This window comes from Malus sylvestris, chromosome 16 (genome assembly GCF_916048215.2).
Source record: "Malus sylvestris chromosome 16, drMalSylv7.2, whole genome shotgun sequence".
In the NCBI taxonomy this organism is placed as follows: Eukaryota; Viridiplantae; Streptophyta; class Magnoliopsida; order Rosales; family Rosaceae; genus Malus; species Malus sylvestris.
In genome coordinates, this window is record NC_062275.1 from 1,934,278 (window position 1) to 1,954,282 (window position 20,005).

General features: G+C 34.4%; 1 protein-coding gene and 2 long non-coding RNA genes across 4 annotated transcripts; all 3 read right to left on the reverse strand.

Annotated features, from left to right (window-relative positions):
* Positions 1–51: 51 nt before the first annotated feature.
* LOC126607409 (uncharacterized) lies at positions 52–665 on the reverse strand. The gene is made up of 2 exons (XR_007617591.1): positions 494–665; positions 52–399 (listed from the first exon to the last, which is right to left on the reverse strand). It is a non-coding gene; the product is annotated as an uncharacterized LOC126607409 (long non-coding RNA).
* Positions 666–12,701: 12,036 nt separating this feature from the next.
* Positions 12,702–14,940, reverse strand: LOC126607405 (uncharacterized). The gene is made up of 2 exons (XM_050274976.1): positions 14,702–14,940; positions 12,702–13,147 (listed from the first exon to the last, which is right to left on the reverse strand). The coding sequence occupies exons 1-2, from the start codon at positions 14,837–14,839 to the stop codon at positions 12,839–12,841; spliced, it is 447 nt and encodes a 148-aa protein (XP_050130933.1). The 5' UTR covers positions 14,840–14,940; the 3' UTR covers positions 12,702–12,838.
* A 1,653-nt stretch (positions 14,941–16,593) lies between these two features.
* Positions 16,594–19,233, reverse strand: LOC126607407 (uncharacterized). 2 transcript variants are annotated; one of them, XR_007617589.1, is made up of 3 exons: positions 18,245–19,231; positions 17,058–18,087; positions 16,594–16,927 (listed from the first exon to the last, which is right to left on the reverse strand). It is a non-coding gene; the product is annotated as an uncharacterized LOC126607407 (long non-coding RNA). The 2 variants fall into 2 exon arrangements; XR_007617588.1 differs by having other exon boundaries at positions 16,594–18,087; positions 18,245–19,233.
* Positions 19,234–20,005: the final 772 nt, after the last annotated feature.

A 20,005-nucleotide genomic window follows, 5' to 3' on the forward strand; every position in this document is an offset into this window, starting at 1 on the left:
TGTGCAAAACTAAATACAATACATTATAGAGCTTCATATAGCTAATCCCACTTAATAAGATATGACGTTGTTATTGTTATCGTACATTTGATCTTCCAAAATACAACGCCATTTACCAACACTGGAACAATTATTACAATATTTTGTTGAAGAAAACGAACCAGCTAAACACAAGTGATATTTATACTCTAAACTACTCTAAGAGGAGAGAGAGGGTTTGAATTAGAGTCGAAATGAGTTGAAGAAGACCATAATCATCACGGCAATCCACCACTAGCCTTTATGACAATTAAGAATCAAACTGAAAGACCGAACAATTAAATCCGGCTTGTTACAACTTAATCACCTTTCGAGAATACAGTTCAAAGGGACCTTAATAACCTGAAGCACAACGGACAACTGCACAGAAAACCAAAAAAGACTCATCCTACTACAGATCAAAAGAAAAGAACTTTAAGCATATTAAGTGAGTTGAAATAGTGCAAGTAGCAACCTGAAGAGGAAAAGCTCTCTTCTTTGTGGTGGTGGTGGTTAACACCGACATCGAGCGCTTCGTGGGCAACTGGGTTCCTCCGACCGCCGCCAGAAGACGCGAACCGCCCACCACATTGCTGCAACTAGAGAATGCCATCCGTCTCTCCCGGCAAAGATCAACGGTCTCAGGGCTCGAACCAGTTATTTATTGCAGAGTCTGAAGGGGAAGAAGACCGGACTTAGTGGAGCTGGAGGGACAAAAGGACGAGATGGGCTGGTCTTTGACGGCTCAACTTAATTTTTGGTTCTGAAGTTATTGGGCCTTGGGTAACAGTCTTTCATTGATCCGGCCTGATCGTGATGGGTTTGTTTTTTTGGAACAAAAAACTACCGGTTTTAGTTAAACTTATACTCAATGTTTAAAATATCGGTATCAAAGAAATATAGATATGCAAATTTGTGAAAATATTGATGGATATATTGATATTGACATCGGTTGCTTTTAATAGAAATGATAGAAATTTGGTCAAAACGTGGAAATTCAAAAAGAAACTTTAGAGAATGTCACACTAGTTTAAACAAAATATAAAAGTTTCTTTGATATTTAACTGAAATATTAGAAATAGAGACCAAAATTGTCCATTTTAGCTGAAATTTAAGAGTTTATCCAATATAGGGTGAAGTCTAAACATCTCCCTCTTTCCATATCTTTTTTTAATTTTGATATATATCTTACGAAATTATTGAATGTATCGAAAAAATTTCAAACGATGCTCATACTATTTTCACACTCACTTTTTTTCTAAAAGGTATATGATAAATTGGATGAGACTACGACATTATATTTGATAAATTGGATGGGACTACGACATTATATTTTTTTGGAAACATAGCTTTCAAAATGTTTTTACAAGTTGTGGTTCAATCCCCACCCACGCTACTAATGGAACTGGATGCCCTCCTGAGCTTAAGAGGCTAAGCCTCATGAGCAAATCACACGGGCCGTTGAAATTTGATCCAACGGTTGCAATTATTATAACTTTTAGAGGGGCCATCTGTTTGTAGTCGTTGGATCAAATTCCAACAGCCTGAATTCTTTGCTCAAGAGGCTCAGCCTCTTAAGCTCAAGAGGGGATCCGGTTCCCGCTACTAATACCATTTAAAGTAGTTTAGTAACTTAATACGACATATGACACTATTCACTTTGTTTAATTTGAGCCCATCACCTATTAGGTCATTCCTCAAAAGTATCCTTGCAAAATTCCTTGAAAAATGAATTTGTTGTGAATAATATATGGATGGGGCACATGAATAGTTTGTTACTATTTATGCACAATATTTTCACTATTCATTTGTGGAAAATTTGTAAAGTGAATAGTGCTTTCTTTTGTTTATAAAATGAATGAGAGGTGAAGAATGTGGGGAGACTCACGGGATAGATAGGAAGGAAAAAAGGAAGAGAGAAAAAGAGAGGAAGAGAGAAAAGAAAGGAAGAGGAGATGAGATAATAGAGAGAGTTATCTTTGTACTCCTATTATTCCAAATTATAATGAAAGCACCACTGCTGCCCCGAGGATGTACTCCAGTCACACTGACTGTAGAGGAAGCTCATAAATTTTGTGTCTTGTTTCATTTATTCCACTGCACCCACCGTCGATTTTACAACATGTTATCAGCACAAAAAGCTCTTATGTCCGTGGAAAACACAACGCCATAAATCCGGTGAAGCATTACCTACCTCCCACCTCTGCTAGCCAAAAATTTCACAGAATAAAAGGTATGTCCATTTTCTGTATCTCCCACCGCACCAGAAGCACCTCGCCGTATTCCGGTGAGAATTGAAATTTACAACGACCTGTAGTCGTCACGAGATAAGAAAACTCGTACCTGACAATTGGTTTCCAGAGATCCAGAAAAATCTCACCAGACTTGGAAACTCAGATCGCGTCGTTTTCGACAAATCTCGAGAACTCCCGTGAATACTCGGTTGTCTGAGATAGTGATAGCATGACTGACTCCACAAATGCCTCCCTCTCTTGTACCTTCATGAACTCCGCTATCATTTATGTCCCTATAGGGAAATTCTTGCTTTGCGACGCCATGTTCTCTGGGCCATGCAAGAACAACGTTAGTCTCTGGTAGCCTTATTGGATTGAATTGGCTTTGTGTGACCTCCACAACAACCCAGATGGCCCTGGGTTTGAGACTAGTACAGACAGACAAATAAGAAAAAGGAAGGATGGATTATGGAATGGTGTTTCAAGCACCGTGTGAAAAAGAATTGGAAAAGTGGAATTTTTGGACAAAAGTTTCTAATGATGCATCTGCACCATTTTGAAAAGAAAAAAATAATAAAATAAGCACAATTTGGATGGGTACCCTGACAGAAGTGAAGGGAGGAATATAATAAAACAAAAAGGGGAAAAAGCCAAAAGGCTTTGAATGGTGCATGTGATCCATTATTAATATTGGGTGTGCGCATGTGTGTGAATAGGATTTCGAGGGAAATAATACACAAAGTACCCACAACATTTCTCCAAAGATTTCTAGAACCACCATTCTGAAAAGAAAAAAAATATATATTTCATGTTATTGTTATTTATGTGAATGGTGTTGGCTTAAAACACTTTTACAAGTTCTATTTACTTTAAAGCAATTTATTTACCATGGACGGTTTTACCGCCTACTGCTTTAAGTTTTGATTTATGTGAATGGTGTTGGCTTAAAACACTTTCACAAGTTCTATTTACTTTAAAGCAATTTATTTATCATGGACGGTTTTACCGCCTACTGCTTTAAGTTTTGATTTATGTGAATGGTGCTGAATTAAAGCCCTTGTCACAAGCTTTATTTACTTAAATGCAATTTATTTACTATGGCTGGAATTACCGCCTATTGCTTTAATTTATTTAGTGTACTTACATTTTGTTACGATAAATATATATAAGGCCCAAAGTTCCTTGATCATATCAGAACCTGAAGTTTTTTTATCCTCATCACATAAAATGATTGGACCCGAAGTTCCATCATGCAAAAAGATCAGGCATGAAGTCCTTAGATCCTCAAGATCGAACATGAAGTTTCTTGATAAGTACCTTAAGTTTGAAGTGCCACAATACCTCAACTTAATTGTAATAAAAGTCATAAGAGTCTCAGTCTATAGACTATTAAATAAGGACCAGAAGTTCCTTATGTCCATACTCAAAATGGTTTAGCAGAAACATTTATTAAGCGGATGAAATTGATTACCCGCACTTTACTCATGAAAACGAACTTACAAGTTTTCTACATGTGGACATACCATTTTACATAATTCATTATTAAGTTTGGTTGAGACCAGTTGCCAACCATCAATTTTTCTTAGTACAACTCGTGTTTGGGCACCAGCTAAACATTAACATTGACGAGTTTTTGGTTGTGTTATCTATGTGCATGTAAGACTGCCACAACGTACTAAAATAAGATATCAATACAAACTGGGAATTTATGTTGAATTAGATCCACCATCTACCATTCAACATTTGGAACCCTTGACTGGGGATATATTTACCGCATGATTTGCGGACTATGATTTTGATAAGATAGTTTTCCCGCCATTAAGGGGAGAAAATAACATTGTTCAAGAAGAACGATGAGAAAATATCATTTCAGAAGAATGATAAGAAAAGACCGTTCCAGAAGAACGAAGAGAATTTGTCTTATTTTGATTCACGAAGCAATCAATGAGAAAATGAAGTAAGAATAATTGAATGATGCAACGAAAGTGATGAAATCATATATACTTTGCCTAGAAGAATTGATGTCCCTGTTGGACAAAATAATATGGTAGCAAATGATTTATCTGTTGCATGCCTGAAGCGTGGCAAACCCTCAGACTCAAAAGGTTCAGTCATTCGAAAGAAGAAGAATATGCATTATTGAACTATTGCATTCCCGAAGTATAACTGTTGCATGCCAAAAGTATGACAGTCGCCACATGGATATACGTCACAGAAAGAACAATCCGTGGACATGGGAATGTTAATATCTCATGCATGAAGCATAATAGACATATAGGTTCCTATGACTTAACTTCCGGAAGTGGAGATTAAAATCCAAGCTCTATAACGCTCAAGAAGAGATTATAATCCGCATTCTCTAAATTACGACTACCCTGGAAGAGATAGTGTAATACTCTTGAAGAGCCAATGGATATCCAAAAGAAATAAAAAGCTTTTATGCATGTGCATGCACATGAGAATATGGGATCACGGATTGATGATAACCAATGATAATTTTGGTTTTTATAAGTAGCTACAAAATCATCAATGAGCTGTGTTGATATTGAGTCTCGTTCTTTTTCGTCAACAAAATTATTGGCCAAAATGGAGAAAGGCAATTCCATTACAATTTTGTACGAATGTGGAAAAATGAACCTATATATTTGAATATAATACAAATAGTCAAAAGATGTTGAACCAAGGAGGTTACATTGGGCATTTGTAATACAGTGAAATACACTCACATGATATGACACAAGGTATTGAAACCTGAAATTATACTCTTGTAAACAAGTTCATATGAATAGAGAATTATATACGAAGGGTTGTGAGTCGCCCACATCATATGTCCATATGTAAATCCCTCAAGTATACATGGGAGCAAATTGTTCTGTATAAATTCCAAAGGAAAATGTGTCATGAAGTGTAGAAAATCCTTGAATGATTCAAATTGCTTGAAGTAAAACCCGGAAGGGTAAAACATAAAATATGTACTCAATACCAATGGATGGTATAAATTGCTTTAGTGAGTACTATCATTATGATATTGTTGCAACATACTAAAATCTCTTGCAAGAAGTTGATGATATTAAATTAGAACTCCTGAATAGTTGAATTGAAACTCACGAAGAGTTTAGAAAGAATATAAAGTGTTGAGAAAAATATTGTCTCGAACTGCAGATCGAATAATATGCCAACATAAATCTCATCCATAATGTTTATGATATTAAAGAATCATATAAATTGAAGATTATGAGTTAAATACTCAAATAATGTCGACACTAAGAATGATTATTTATCTTCGTGAGGTTAAAAATAAATTAATATTTGGTCCAGAAGTACCACATCTTAGTGAAATATATGTTTTATTGTATTTAGCATAATACATTGAATGAAATAAAGCTTATCTATTAATATATTCGAGAAATTACAGATATGTACATACACAAGAGTTAAAACAAACAAACAGGATGAAGCCTTTACAAAGGTTGCTCATGTGAAGCCTCAGTACTCGGAAATGCCCCAGAATGGGGAGGCACTGGAGATTGATTATGTGGCACCCCAGTACTTGGCAAAACACCAAAAGGGGAAGGCATCAGTTGCTTTCGGAATCTAGCAACGAACCTTTGGTGATTACTTTGAATCCGACTTTCGGATTCCTGCAGCTGGTCGAGCTTTCTTTTCATGCTCATCGAGTAATTATTTGCAAGCACGTGTAACACTTTATTCTCATGCTTGAGCCCTCTGATCGCTTGTTTAAGACTTGCCATCAATGATTCAACTTGGCAAGTTTGAGCAAGTAGGCATTGACCCTATTGGATACAAAGCCCGCACACTGAATACTGAGAGCCAAGGAGTCTTGAATAGCCAACTCATCAAACCGTTTTGAAAGGATCCTGTTATCCTTTGGAGTGATAAGATTCCTAGCTACCACAGTAGCGGTTATGTTATTCTTCATCATAGAGTCCCCAACCATAAGAGGACCATTAAAAGATAAGAAGGACGGGCGCTATATATTATCCTGACGCTGCTCGTCTGTATCACTCTTAAGACTCAAAATCTAAGCAAATGTTAGATGAGCATGTCATTTTCAGAAATGATGAAGGAAAATAAGGTCAAGTAAAATTTTAGAAGTGCAAGAAGGAGGAAATTTCTACAGGCAGCAACTTTCTAAGCATACTCTTAAACACAATTGATGTTTCTATAAAATAAGAGGCAACATAGCCACTCGTTCAGAGATCGAAGAGTCACCGCTCTCCTAATTTCAAAAGCCAGATTTTCCTGAATAAAGTTCGTTGGCATTTTTTAGACGCAATCTCAGCTTTTTTGGATATTGCGTGCAACTTTGTCAAAGATCTCTGACAAAGTTGAAAACGCGTAAATCTTACTGTTCTAATTACACCATAGTTGCTGACAAGAGTAAAGGCACAGCACCACTACCTGTTATTGAAAAATCTCTATATATGTCGTTCTCTGTTCTCCATAACAAGGCAGACCTGCAAGAATACTTAGTTATTCCTCATCTTCGAGAATGCATCTTTAACAAAGCATTTTGAAATACTCAATTTTCTTCCTCTCCGAGAATACCTATTCAAAACAAGTCACACCAGAGCAAGAATATCTCATATCTTCAGGGACGAGAGCAAGAGTATCTCATATCATACAATCTCCCTGTCATTTCCTTTGTCATTGTTCTTACCTGCAAAGACAAGGATAAAGAAAGCAATATGTTGGAACCTCCACTTAAACTCCCAGTAAGGAACCGACTGCCTGAAACATTTCCTGATTGCTTACCTAGTATTGCTCTTGAGTAGCCATCTTCAACTGTTGTTGGAGCTGGGTCTCCAGTCACCAAGAAGTGATGAACCATCAAAATGTAAGGGTTACATTCCACTCCTGCATCAGAGGGAAAATACTGCAGGAGAATATGCCACACATGCATGGGGGAAAACCAGGGAAAATACTACTTAAGCAAGGGGAGCAAGTAAGGCAAGTGAAAATGATACATTGAAGCATGTGAAGACAAGCGCAACAAACATGTGCTGATTCATCCCCGACAAAACCGAAGATCACTTGCCACGTGAAGCTCCTCATGGTCCAATTTCATTCAAGATCAAACCTCGAATCCCCTGAAGAAATCACAAGTCCGATTCAAGATCAAGTGTCCACCACCCTTGAATCAAATTCCGCTCTAGATAAAAAGAGTAAATTCAGACCTTTGGGGTAAGTCTAACAGAAGGCCCTCCAATCCAGTTCAAGAACAAGCTTGTGGAAAGTTAACAACAAGTAAAACACCTCTTTCAGCAACTTTTCTTACTAAGAGACTGAAGAAGAATTATCAACGATCAGCTTAAATGATTTGAAAACAAGGGGAGATACTTATCAGGGGAGCATCCAAAACAGATCAAGATTTTAACGGGTCAATAGAAGACTTGTGGCCATCCAAGGGAGAGTGTTGTGAATAATATGTGGATGGCCCACATGAATAATTTGTTACTATTTATGCACAGTATTTTCACTATTCATTTGTGGAAAATTTGTAAAGTGAATAGTGCTTTCTTTTGTTTATAAAATGAATGAGAGGTGAAGAAGGTGGGGAGACTCACAGGATAGATAGGAAGGAAAAAAGGAAGAGAGAAAAAGAGAGGAAGAGGAGAGGAGATAATAGAGAGAGTTATCTTTGTACTCCTATTATTCCAAATTATAATGAAAGCACCACTGCTGCCCCGAGGACGTACTCCAGTCACACTGACTGTAGAGGAACCTTGTAAATTTTGTGTCTTGTTTAATTTATTCCACTGCACCCACCGTCGATTTTACAACAGAATCATTTAATCATTATGAGCATTTTTCCTCAACACTATAAATTATAGTGTATGCTCAACATATCTAAAAATATGTCACGTGTTATTTCACTTAACTTTGGTTTAACTTTTTTCAAAATTGAAAATGTAACATTTAATGTGAAAGTTAATTAGAGTTATATGAAAAGACATGTGTCAGATGATTAGGTGTATAGTAAGCATACATCATAATTTATGATGGTGAAAAAAAGACTCATTAATAGAATATTGTTGAAGCAAAAGATTTTCCTCCAAAATCATTTCAAGTACACAACCACATTTGAAAATGGAAATGGCGGCTCCCTATAGTAAGTATGACTTTAAATTTTGAGGATATGTGAGGACGAAATGCATATTAGCCACAAGATTATATTAGGTTAAGATCTAAAGTATTTGACAACTTAATAAAGAAAAATCAACTTAAATCCATGAACCTTTAGAAAACTCATTTTATTGTTTTGTTTTATTAAGTTATCAAATATTTTAAGTCTATAAACTAATCTAATTTTGTGTCTAATTTGCATTTGATCTTCGCAAGTTCTCATTTGAGCACCTTAAGAGAGCATGACTCTTTAATTTAATAGGAAAATTGGTTACTGCAAAACAACCACCTGCAAATCTTGATTGATTGGAAACCAAGTTTAAACCCACTTCACTTTGTTCACCCTCCAAAAAAGAAGGAAAGTTCAAATCAGATAATTTAATTGGTAAACCAGATAAGAAATACTGCTACTAATTTGTTATAAAAGTGAATCAGACCATTGGAGAAACAAATGAATCTAAAACTGCGGCGAGTACCGTGGTGATCAGTGTGGGTAGGGAGATGGATAAAATTAGACTATAGACCTAGCTAGAGAGTTTTTTTTTATTTATTTTTTTTTTTTTTATAATAAATTTACGATTAGTAAGAGGAGGAAGAGAGTTCGAGACTATTACATTAATTTAGGGGAGTGAGGAAGTTTGGAACTCAGAACGCATGGATAAAAACTCAACACCTTATTTACTAAAATATTAAAATGGAAATTTAGTTCAAAATCTTACTTTGTATCGGATATATAGGAAATGAATTATAATATGTGCATATAATGATAAATATTGATGAATACTATGATTAGTTTTCAAAACCATATAAATTTGGTTAGCATAAAAAGGGTTTATGAATTTCACATTATATACTGGTAACAAATTAAAAATACAAGAATTTCACATTAGAATATTAACAAAATTGAATGACTTATGTTTAGTTGTTTCATGTCTAATTACACCGAGAGATTTTATGATACAAACTGCATAATATTTATCGTGTTATGCAAGTAATATATAAAGCAAGCTGGGAAATAATGTCAATATAATTATATGGTAGTGAACCGCTGCGTTGTTCGCTCCAAATCTTGGCATTTGTATCAAGTCGACCCTCTCCTTAGCAACTGATCATGATCCTCCATCGTCCCTTCACTGGAAGTTGAGTATATGGTAGCAGGCTAGCTAGTCACGACTTGGTAAACCCTAAACCACATTATTTTTCTAATTAATTAAGGACTTTGCTTATACGGCTCATGCTAATTACATTATACAGTTCGAAACCAAGGAAATACTACTTTAGTGTAAGTAGCTTAATTTAATTTGGTAACTAGATTAGTTTCAAATCCAATTTAATTAGTATAACCGACATACACCTGAAAATAGAAAGTTGGTGGCTGTAGCCGCAAAAACTAGGGTAAAATTCCAACGATTATCAAAATTATGATGTTAAATTACCACAAAAGTGGTACTTAGCAACTTATAGCCAGCCTATTACTATTTCTTTCAATTTCTTTCTTCTTCATATTTCAAAAGGAAAATAAGGAAAGCCAAAAGATACCTAAACCACTTCCCATATGAATCTGATAAATGCATACATATCAACTGGATTAGCTTGGGAGTTTTTGCTTCTTTTTTTTTTTTTTCCTTCTAGGTTAATGACTGTTTTATGCATAACTCAATAAATTTATGGGTTACTGCAGTCGATCTCGATCAACTACTAGGTCATACTCCAAGATGCCACAGAATAAATAGCTAGTTATCTACTAATAAGCTGCCTTGTTTAACTTCTTAGATGATTAATCAAGTTGATTAATTTAGAAAGAAAAAAACATGATTACTTTCTAATTAGTGTTTTCAAGGGTACTATGCCTAACCTTTACCTTAGGTTTCAGGTCGAACAGACAATGAAACTAAGATTATTTGCAAAGGGACTCCTCACTTGACAAGCATAGCATGGAATCCACTCACCCATATCAAAACATATCAACACATCCGTGATCCTCGATCATATTTGTTAACTTTCTAGATTTCTTTATTTTCTGCAAAAATCTCACACAAGTTATCATCCCATCTGAAAAAGAAAAAAAAAACAACACAACAAACATATTTGATTTGGACTAAGTACTTAAATCAAACTAAATAATTAGCACAACTACGGAAGAACGTATACGTACGTCAAAGCGGAAGAAGAGAGGGAGAAGAACGTGGTCTTTTGAGCAAGAGACCTAACTGGGAGGTACAATACAGCTGCTGGTTTGAGCTTCATTTTATAGGGATAAGAAGGAACCTTTCTATGATTATCATTTTCAATTACAAATCATGGTGGAGCGTGCGAATACTATACGGATCTTCATATCAGCTAAATTCTTACACGTGATAATCAATATTTAAATAATTTAATTGTTTGTATCGGTAAGATTCATTAATATAGGATAAATGGACGGTGTAAATTGTAGCAGCTGTCGCATTAGGGTTTAGGACGATACATAGTCCGACATTCATGTGAAACCTTAAACGTGGTCGACCACCTACTTTATAGCTAATGATTAATTTTTAAAGGTGGACAACCTACTTTATAGTTTATGATTAATTCAAGTAATACTAAGTCGATTAATTTTTCAGGCTAAATTTTAAAAGAAATGTTAAGGAGATTTTCAAAAGTGAGAGTCTTCATGAATTTTCTTTTACCTCATTTTTTTTGTACAATGTTTGATAATATTGGTACAAGAATTAATGTTAAAATGTGAGGTGATAGAGAGTTCATGGAGAGTCCCACTTTGAAAGAGTTTACTAAATATTTCCCAATTGATAATTTATATGTTGTGTTAGCAATAGTAAATAAACACGTTAATCACACTCGAATAATAATTCAATCGTCAATAATTAATACATATAGTTTACAAAATTTGATTTGAATAATCAGTTTTTCTAAAATAACCTTTAATTCATTGGAGGCAGATTCATTGCCCTCCCACTTTCCGTGCCTTCTTTTTGTGTGGTCACGGTTAAGCCACGTCAACATTTTATATTACTATTCATTTTTGTTTTATTATCTCTATAAAAAATAATATAAAATATTGATGTGGTTTAATCGTGACCATACAAAACAGGAGGGTACGGAAAGTGGGAGGGCAGAGAATCTGCCTCCTAATTCATTAGCCAGCTCACTTTCCACTCATTTGTTTCATGTTACTTTTTTGCTTCGGATGATTATATATCCACCTTAATTTGTTCTCTTTTAACAGATTTTCTTAAAAGTAACCCTTGATGGTTGGCTGAAATTTCATGATATTTGGACAATAAATACACTATATTTTTTTATATATACAAGTGATGTAAACTCTTTTAAATTATGAAAAAGGAGTTCGAACTCGTGTGGAAAGAAAATCACACCACTCAAACTAATTTGTTTGTTTAAATATTGTAGGATGCATGCATGATTGAATAAGATAAATCATCCCATGTGGATTCATCAATATAAAAATATCTGCTGGTGTGGAAGGGAACTAGGGTATTATTACAAAGGCTGTGCTCGTGTGATTCTGAAATGTCGATAGAATCCGAGGGTCGAATACTAGATGTGCTCGTGTCAAACTCAGGAGAGCAAGGAAGACGGTGTTTGGATCTTCGTTTTGATCGGGTTGGGATTGGCTTATTTCTTGTTTTGGAGGTTTCAGATGAGACACCTCGTTGGCAACTTGAACAAAAAAACCAATTAGCCCTTTGGAGGCTTTTTTTTTTTTTGGTTTTTCATGTTTTTGTTTTTTTTTTTTTGTATTTGTTTTCATTTAGCAGATTACTATTTTGACACTTATCAGTTGTTTGCTCATTTTATGAAATAGAATAAATTAGTTTTTATCATACTTGTGCAAAACTAAGTACAATGATATTCTAGGATTTCATACTGCTGACTCCACTTAGTAAGATATGGCGTTGTTATTGTTATTGTACATTTGATCTTCCAAAATACAATGCCATTTACCAACATTGGAACAATTATTATAATATTTTGTTGAAGAAAAAGAATCAGCTAAACACAAGTGATTATGTCTACTCTAAACTACACTAAGAAGAGAGAGAGGGTTAGAATTAGAGTCGATATGAGTTGAAGAATACCATAATCATCAAGACAATCCACCACTAATGTCAAGTTCAACACGCTTTTTTAACCTCATTTGCTCCTCATGCGTTGCAAAATTATAAAATATTCGGTTTAAAGTGCTGTTCCTCTCTGTCGAAAAGGAAAATTCCAAATTACTTTGATTTGGAGTGCAGATAGCTAAAACAGAATTGTCCAAAGTCGTTAACAAGGAAGCAAAAATGATCACGCACTCATAGGTTTATTACTCATAGGTTCATAAAGTTCTCAACTAACAGGGCAAAAGTCCGCACCAAACAAAAAGTTTGATCTACCCCAACAGTGGGATGACCATTTATCTGAATCGACAATTACCCATCTCAAGGGAGAATTACTTCAACAGGTGGTAGCAATGTCTGAGGCTTTTTCTCCTCCGACGATGGCGGTGATGGGTACGCCTTTTTCCCGTCATTGGTTTTTGGCTTTGACAAACCAAACTGCTCCCTTATCTTCTCTAACTTTTCAAAAATCTTCTTCCTGATCTCGGGATTGACAACGCGTGCTTCCACAGGTTCTATTGGAAGGGTGAGTGCTGCCAGTGTCCCAACAGGCACAGATAACATCACATCTCTTCGTGAAACTCCAAAGGCTTTCGGAGCCTCTACTTTTTCTTTTCCCTCACTTCTCAACTGCAAAGATAACATCACATCTCAGAGATGAATTGAAAAGTAAAAGACAAGTAATTGTTCTACAATCCATCACGGTTTCAGTTTCTGTAAAAGATGATGCTCGAAAGTACTAAACGATGAAAAATCAAGTTGCAGCCTACTTACCCTACATCTCCGGCCCTTATGACAATTAAGAATCAAACTGCAAGACCGAACAATTAAATCTGGCTTGTTACAACTTAATCACTTTTCGAGAATACAGTTCAAAGGGACCTTAATAACCTGAAGCATAATGGACAACTGCACATAAAACCAAAAAAGACTCATCCTACTACAAAGCCAAATTTAATCCATCTTCTTAATTCGTGATCCATTTGTATATGTGAACAGAAAAATTTATCAGTGCTTAGACCTTTGGGATGAAACCATTGAAGCTGGAGATGACAAAACAGATCATAAGTTCGGTACTTCTTACTGAGATCACCATGAATTCATCAAGATAAGCTTAATTACATAAATTATTAAGCATACATTGTGGACAGAAATTAACTCTAGCAATGTGAACCACAAGGCAAAGATTACAAAACATGTGGCCCGCCTAACCGAGACCTAGTATCAAAATCTTCATAACTTATCTCCACCAAAAACATAGGATTGCTAGATTCTATGGACGATAAGTGTGATTATCTCTTCTCTGCTTGAGTGAAACTCCGGATAGGCGGATGCGGAGTTACAATGAAATAAAATGCCAACCATGAAATTTAAGGATGCCACGGCCCATCGTTTAACATCATGCTCTTAACTTGCTTCGATAGGGACAAAAGTAAGCAGATCAGCTGCTTAGAAACAACACTTATACAACCAACGATGGTAAGGGGTACCATTTATGAAAGGATACACTTAGTTTCACATGGCACGAGACGAAAGCTTCCCATAACAACTGCATAGCAGTCTGCACTCGATGACGCAAATTAGTTATTTCCTTTGAACCAACTAACTGAACTAACTGCAAATAGCTCTGTAGCCTCACATAACATAGGCCATATCAGCCAAGTGCTCGAGTAAAAAACAGCTAACCCTCCCTCATAACAAACATTTGAACATCAAAAAAGTGCACGCAAACCTTACATCTTACGGTTTAAGTTTCTCGCTAAACTTCCGGAAATAAGGAACAGAATATGCTATACTTGGCCCAAAACAAAGCGTAATGAAGTTCTAAGATTCATAAAGCCGACCGCATTTACCGAGTAAAGCTTTCTTGTTGTAAGGAACATAATATACTAAACTAAACTAGTCATTCATTGTTCTGAAATTGCTCATGCCTTTGATCTGTAAATACGCGAACTAAATTAGTAACATTACCCAATAAAGGAAAACCCAGATGCATTTCCAGTTGAAAACTTCACAAATAAATTATAAAAATGACAAAATAATTTGAATTTTTGTGACTGAGGTGAGCTGGAATAAACAGGGTCAATCGATTCAGAGAACAAATATTCATTATTAAACACAATACAGATCAAAAGAAAAGAACTTTAAGCAAATTAAGTGAGTTGAAACAGTGCAAGTAGCAACCTGAAGAGGAAAAGCTCTCTTCTTTGTGGTGGTGGTGGCTGACACCGACACCGAGCGCTTCGTGGGAAACTGGGTTTCTCCGACCGCCGCCAGAAGACGCGAACCGCCCACCACATTGCTGCAACTAGAGAATGCCATCTGTCTCTCTCGGCAAAGATCAACGTCTCAAGGCTCGGACTAGTTATTTATTGCAGAGTTCGAAGGGGAAGAAGACCGGACTCCGTGGAGCTGGAGGGACAAAAGGTCGAGATGGGCTGGTCTTTGACGGCTCAACTTAATTTTTGGTTCTGAAGTTATTGGGCCTTGGGTAACAATCTTTCACTGATCCGGCCTGGTTGTAATGGTTTTTTTTTTTTTTTTTTTAACAAAAAACCACCGGTTTTGGTTAAACTTCTTATTTATGAGTGATGTTATACTCACTTACTTATACTCAGTGTTTAAAATATCGGTATCAGAGAAATATAAATATGCAAATTTATGAAAATATTGATGGATATATTGATATCGATATCGGTTGTCTTTAATAGAAATGATAGAAATTTGGTCAAAATGTGGAAATTCAAAAATAAACTTTAGAGAATGTCACACTAGTTTAAACAAAATATAAGAATTTCTCTGATATTTAACTGAAATGTCAAAAATAGAGACCAAAACTGTCGATTTTAGCTGAAATTTAAGAGTTTCTCCAATTTACGGTGAAGTCTAAACTTCTCCCTCTTTACATATCTTTTTCTAATTTTTATATATTTTTACGAAATTATTGAATGTATTGAAAAAATTTGAAACGCTACTCATACTATTTTCACACTCACCTTTTGACTAAATGGTATATGATAAATTGGATGGGACTACGACATATATATTTTTTTTTTTGAAACATAGCTTTCAAAACGTTTTTACAAGTCGTGGTTCGATCCCCAACCACGCTACTAATACCATTTAAAGTAGTTTAGTAACTTAATACGGCATATGACACTATTCACTTTGTTTAATTTGAGCCCATCACCTTTTAGGTCATGACTCATAAGTATCCTTGCAAAATTCCTTGAAAGATGAATCATTAATCTGACATTAGGCATTTTTCCTTAACACTATAAATTATGGTGTATACTTAGCATATATTTAAAAATTTGTCACGTGTTATTTCATTTAACCTTAATTTAACTTTTTTTTCAAAATTGAAAAGGTAACATTTAATGTGAAAGTTAACTAAAGTTATATGAAAAAACATGTGGCAGATGATTAGGTGCATAGTAAGTATACATCATAATTTATGATGGTGAAAAAAAAGACTCATTAATAGAATATTGTTGAAGCAAAAGAGTTTCCTCCATAAGCATATCAAGTACACAACCACATTTGGAAATGGAAATGGCAGCTCCCTGTAGTAAGTATGACTTTAAATTTTGAGGATCTGTGACGAAATGCATATTAGCCACAAAATTATATTAGGTTAAGATCTAAAGTATTTGACAACTTAATAAAGAAAAATCAACTTAAATCCATGAACCTTTAGAATTCTACTAATTTGTTATAAAAGTGAATCAGAGAAACCAAGGAATCTAAAACTGCGGCGAGTACAGTGGTGATCAGTGTGTGCAGGGAGATGGATAAAACTAGACTAGAAACCTAGCTAGAGTTTTTCTTTTCTTTTTCTTTTTCTTTTTTTTAGAAAATAAATTTACGATTAGTAAGAGGAAGAAAATAGTTCGAAACTATTACATTAGTTTAGGGGAGTGAGGAAGTTTCAAACTCAGAACACATGGATAAAAAAACTCAACATCTTATCTACTAGAATATTAAAGTGGAAATTCAGTTCAAAATCTTACTTTGTATCGGATATATAGGGAATGAATTATAATATATTAATTTTCAAAACCATATAAATTCGGTTAGCATAAAAAAGGTTTATGAATTTCACATTATATACTGGTAACAAAATAAAAATACAAGAATTTCACATTGGAATATTAACAAAATCGAATGACTTATGTTTAGTTGTTTCATGTCTAATTACACCGAGACATTTTATGATACAAACTCCACAATATTTATTGTGTTATGCAAGTAATATATAATGCAAGCTGGGAAATAATGTCAATGTAATTATATAGTAGTGAACCGTTGACTCTTCGCCTTGCTCCAAATCTTGGCATTTGTATCAAATCGAGCCTCTAAGTAGCAACTGATCATGATCCTCCATCGTCCCTTCACTGTGAGTTGAGCCTCCATGCATCATCACAAATCACATGTTGAGATTTGTCAAGAAATATCAAATTTATTAATTTGAAGAAAGAAAGAAAAGTTGATTAGATTAGGCTAAGAGAGACGAAGTGAATTACCTGGGCATAATCACCTTTCTGATGAAAGTTGATCCGCTTCCTAATAAACTTCATATGCAAACATAAGGTCAAGAATCAAGATGTTGAATTCCATGCAAACCCTTGTCAAATGAACAGTCTCTTGCTTATTCCTCAGGCTCGCTGTCTCTTCGACCTATCAACATTCTATGGTAGCAGGCTAGCTAGTCACCACTAGGTAAACCCTAAACCACATTATTTTTCTAATTAATTAAGGACTTGCTTATACGGCTCATGCTAATTACATTCTACAGTTCGAAACCAAGGAAATACTACTTTAGTGTAATAAGTAGCTTTATCTAATTTGGTAACTAGATTAGTTTCAAATCCAATTCAATTAGTATAACCCACATACACCTGAAAATAGAAAGTTGGTGGCGGCAGCCGCAATAACTAGGGTAAAATTCCAACGATTATCAAAATTATGATGTTAAATTACCACAAAAGTGGTACTTCGCAACTTATAGCCAGCCTATTACTATTTCTTTCAATTTCTTTCTTCTTCATATTTCAAAAGGAAAAGAAGGAAAGCCAAAAGATACCTAAACCACTTCCCAAATGAATCTGATAAACGCATATATATAAACTGGATTAGCTTGGGAGTTTTTGCTATTTTTTTCCGTTCTAGTTTAATGACTGTTTTATGCATAACTCAATAAATTTATAGGTTACTGCAGTCGATCTCGATCAACTACTAGGTCATACTCCAAGATGACACAGAATAAATAGCTAGTTATCTACTAATAAGCTGCCTTGTTTAACTTCTTAGATGATCAATCAAGTTGATTAATTTAGAAAGAGAAAACCATGATTACTTTCTAATTAGGGTTTTCAAGGGTACTATGCCTAACCTTTAATTACCTTAGGTTTCAGGTCGAACAGACAACGAAACTAAGATTATTTGCAAAGGGACTGCTCACTTGACAAGCATAGCATGAAATCCACTCACCCATATCAAAACACATCAACACATCCGCGATCCTGGATCATATATATTTGTTGACTTGTTCTAGATTTCTTTATTTTCTGCAAAAATCTCACACAAGTTATCATCCCATCTGAAAAAAAATTAAAAAAATTAAAAAATAAAAAATAAACACAACACAACAAACATATTTGATTTGGACTAAGTACGTAAATCAAACTAAATAATTAGCAAAACTACGGAAGAACGTATACGTACGTCAAAGCGGAAGAAGGGAGGGAGAAGAACGTGGTCTTTTGAGCAAGAGACCTAACTGGGAGGTGCAATACAGCTGCTGGTTTGAGCTTCATTTTATAGAGATAAGAAGGAACCTTTCCATGGTTTATCACTTTCAATTACAAATCATTGGTGGAGCGTGCGAATTCTATACGGATCTTCATGTCAGCTAAAACTTTACACGTGACAGATCATTGACTAATCGATATTTAATTGTTGTGTTTCCCTTCATAATAAATAGTTAATTATAGGTAAGATTCATTGATATAGGATCAATGGACGGTGTAAATTGTATCAGCTGTCACATTAGGGATTTAGGACAACATATATAGTCCGACATTCATGTAAAACTTTTAACGCGGTGGACCACTTACTTTATAGCTTTTGATTTATTCACAAGTAATGCTAAGCATATTAGTTTTTCGGACTAAATTTTAAGAGAAATGCTAAGTAAACTTTCAAAAGTGGGAATCTTCATAGACTCTCTTTTATCTTATGTTTTTTTTATACAATATTTGATAGTATTGGTACGAGAATTAACGTTCAACTGTGAGGTGATAGAGTTCACGAAGAGTCTCACTTTGAAAGAGTTTCCTAAATATTTTTCAATTGGTAAATTATATGTTGTGTCAGGGATAGTAAATAAACACGTTAATCACACTCAAATAATAATTCAATCGTCAACAATCACTTCATATAGTTTACAAAATTTAATTTAAATAATCAATCTTTCTAAAATTACCTTTAATTCATTAGCTAGCTCACTTTCCACTCATTTGTTTCATGTTACTTTTTTGCTTCGGATGATTATATATACACCTTAGTTTGTTCTCTTTTAACAGATTTCTTGAAAGTAACCCTTGATGGTTGGCTGAAATTTCATGATATTTGGACAATAAATACACTAGATTTTTTTATATATGCAAGTGATGTAAACTCGTTTAAATTATTAAAAAGGAGTTCGAACTCGTGTGTTTAAATATTGTAGGATGCATGCATGATTGAATAAGGTAAATTATCACATGTGGATTCATCAATATAAAAATTTTGGAGGTTTTTTTTTTTTTTTTTTTTTTTTTTTTTGGTTTTTCATGTTTTTGTTGGACTTCTCTCTATATTGTATGCGCTTATAAGTAGTTGGCCTTCTCCCTATATTGCCACTTAGTTTTATAGTAGAACCTCAACTTCTTCAATACTGCATTATACATAAACTTAATTTGACCTATACTGAAAATATGAGTATACCCCTTAGAATTCAATTTTTATTAACTAAAACCCACAATTGTAAAATTTTTCTAATAAAAACCCAATGACTAGGCTCCAACCAAGCAATATCCATAATTAAGTATGACTTGGCAAAATTGGTATTTTTGGATGTCAAAATTACCCCTAATATCATTGACTTTGGGTCTATTACTTGTTATCTACATTTATTTTATATTATTTCATTCAATTAAACGTTTTAAAACGTTTATGCATATTAGGAAAAGAAAAATTTTAGTGTCTTGATTTCCAATGCATATTAATAACAAAAATTACATGATATTAGAGTTTTGATTCCTTATATAGTTGTTTTCTCATTTATGTAAAATGAGCATTTTTTTTCCTTTTCAAATAATTGTAACAGGTAAATTAGTATTTTTCACAAATATACAAATGTTGTTTTAGTCAAAATTACCAATAATAATATCAAAACGTGCCTAACATATGTAATAATACATGCAAAATAATTTACCTACAGAA

Excerpts from the sequence above, each read along its gene's own strand:
- LOC126607405 (XM_050274976.1), bottom strand. The coding sequence starts at position 14,839 with ATGGCATTCTCTAGTTGCAGCAATGTGGTGGGCGGTTCGCGTCTTCTG. Across the intron at positions 13,148-14,701 it reads AGAGAGCTTTTCCTCTTCAG|TTGAGAAGTGAGGGAAAAGA; the intron begins GTTGCTACTTGC and ends TTATCTTTGCAG.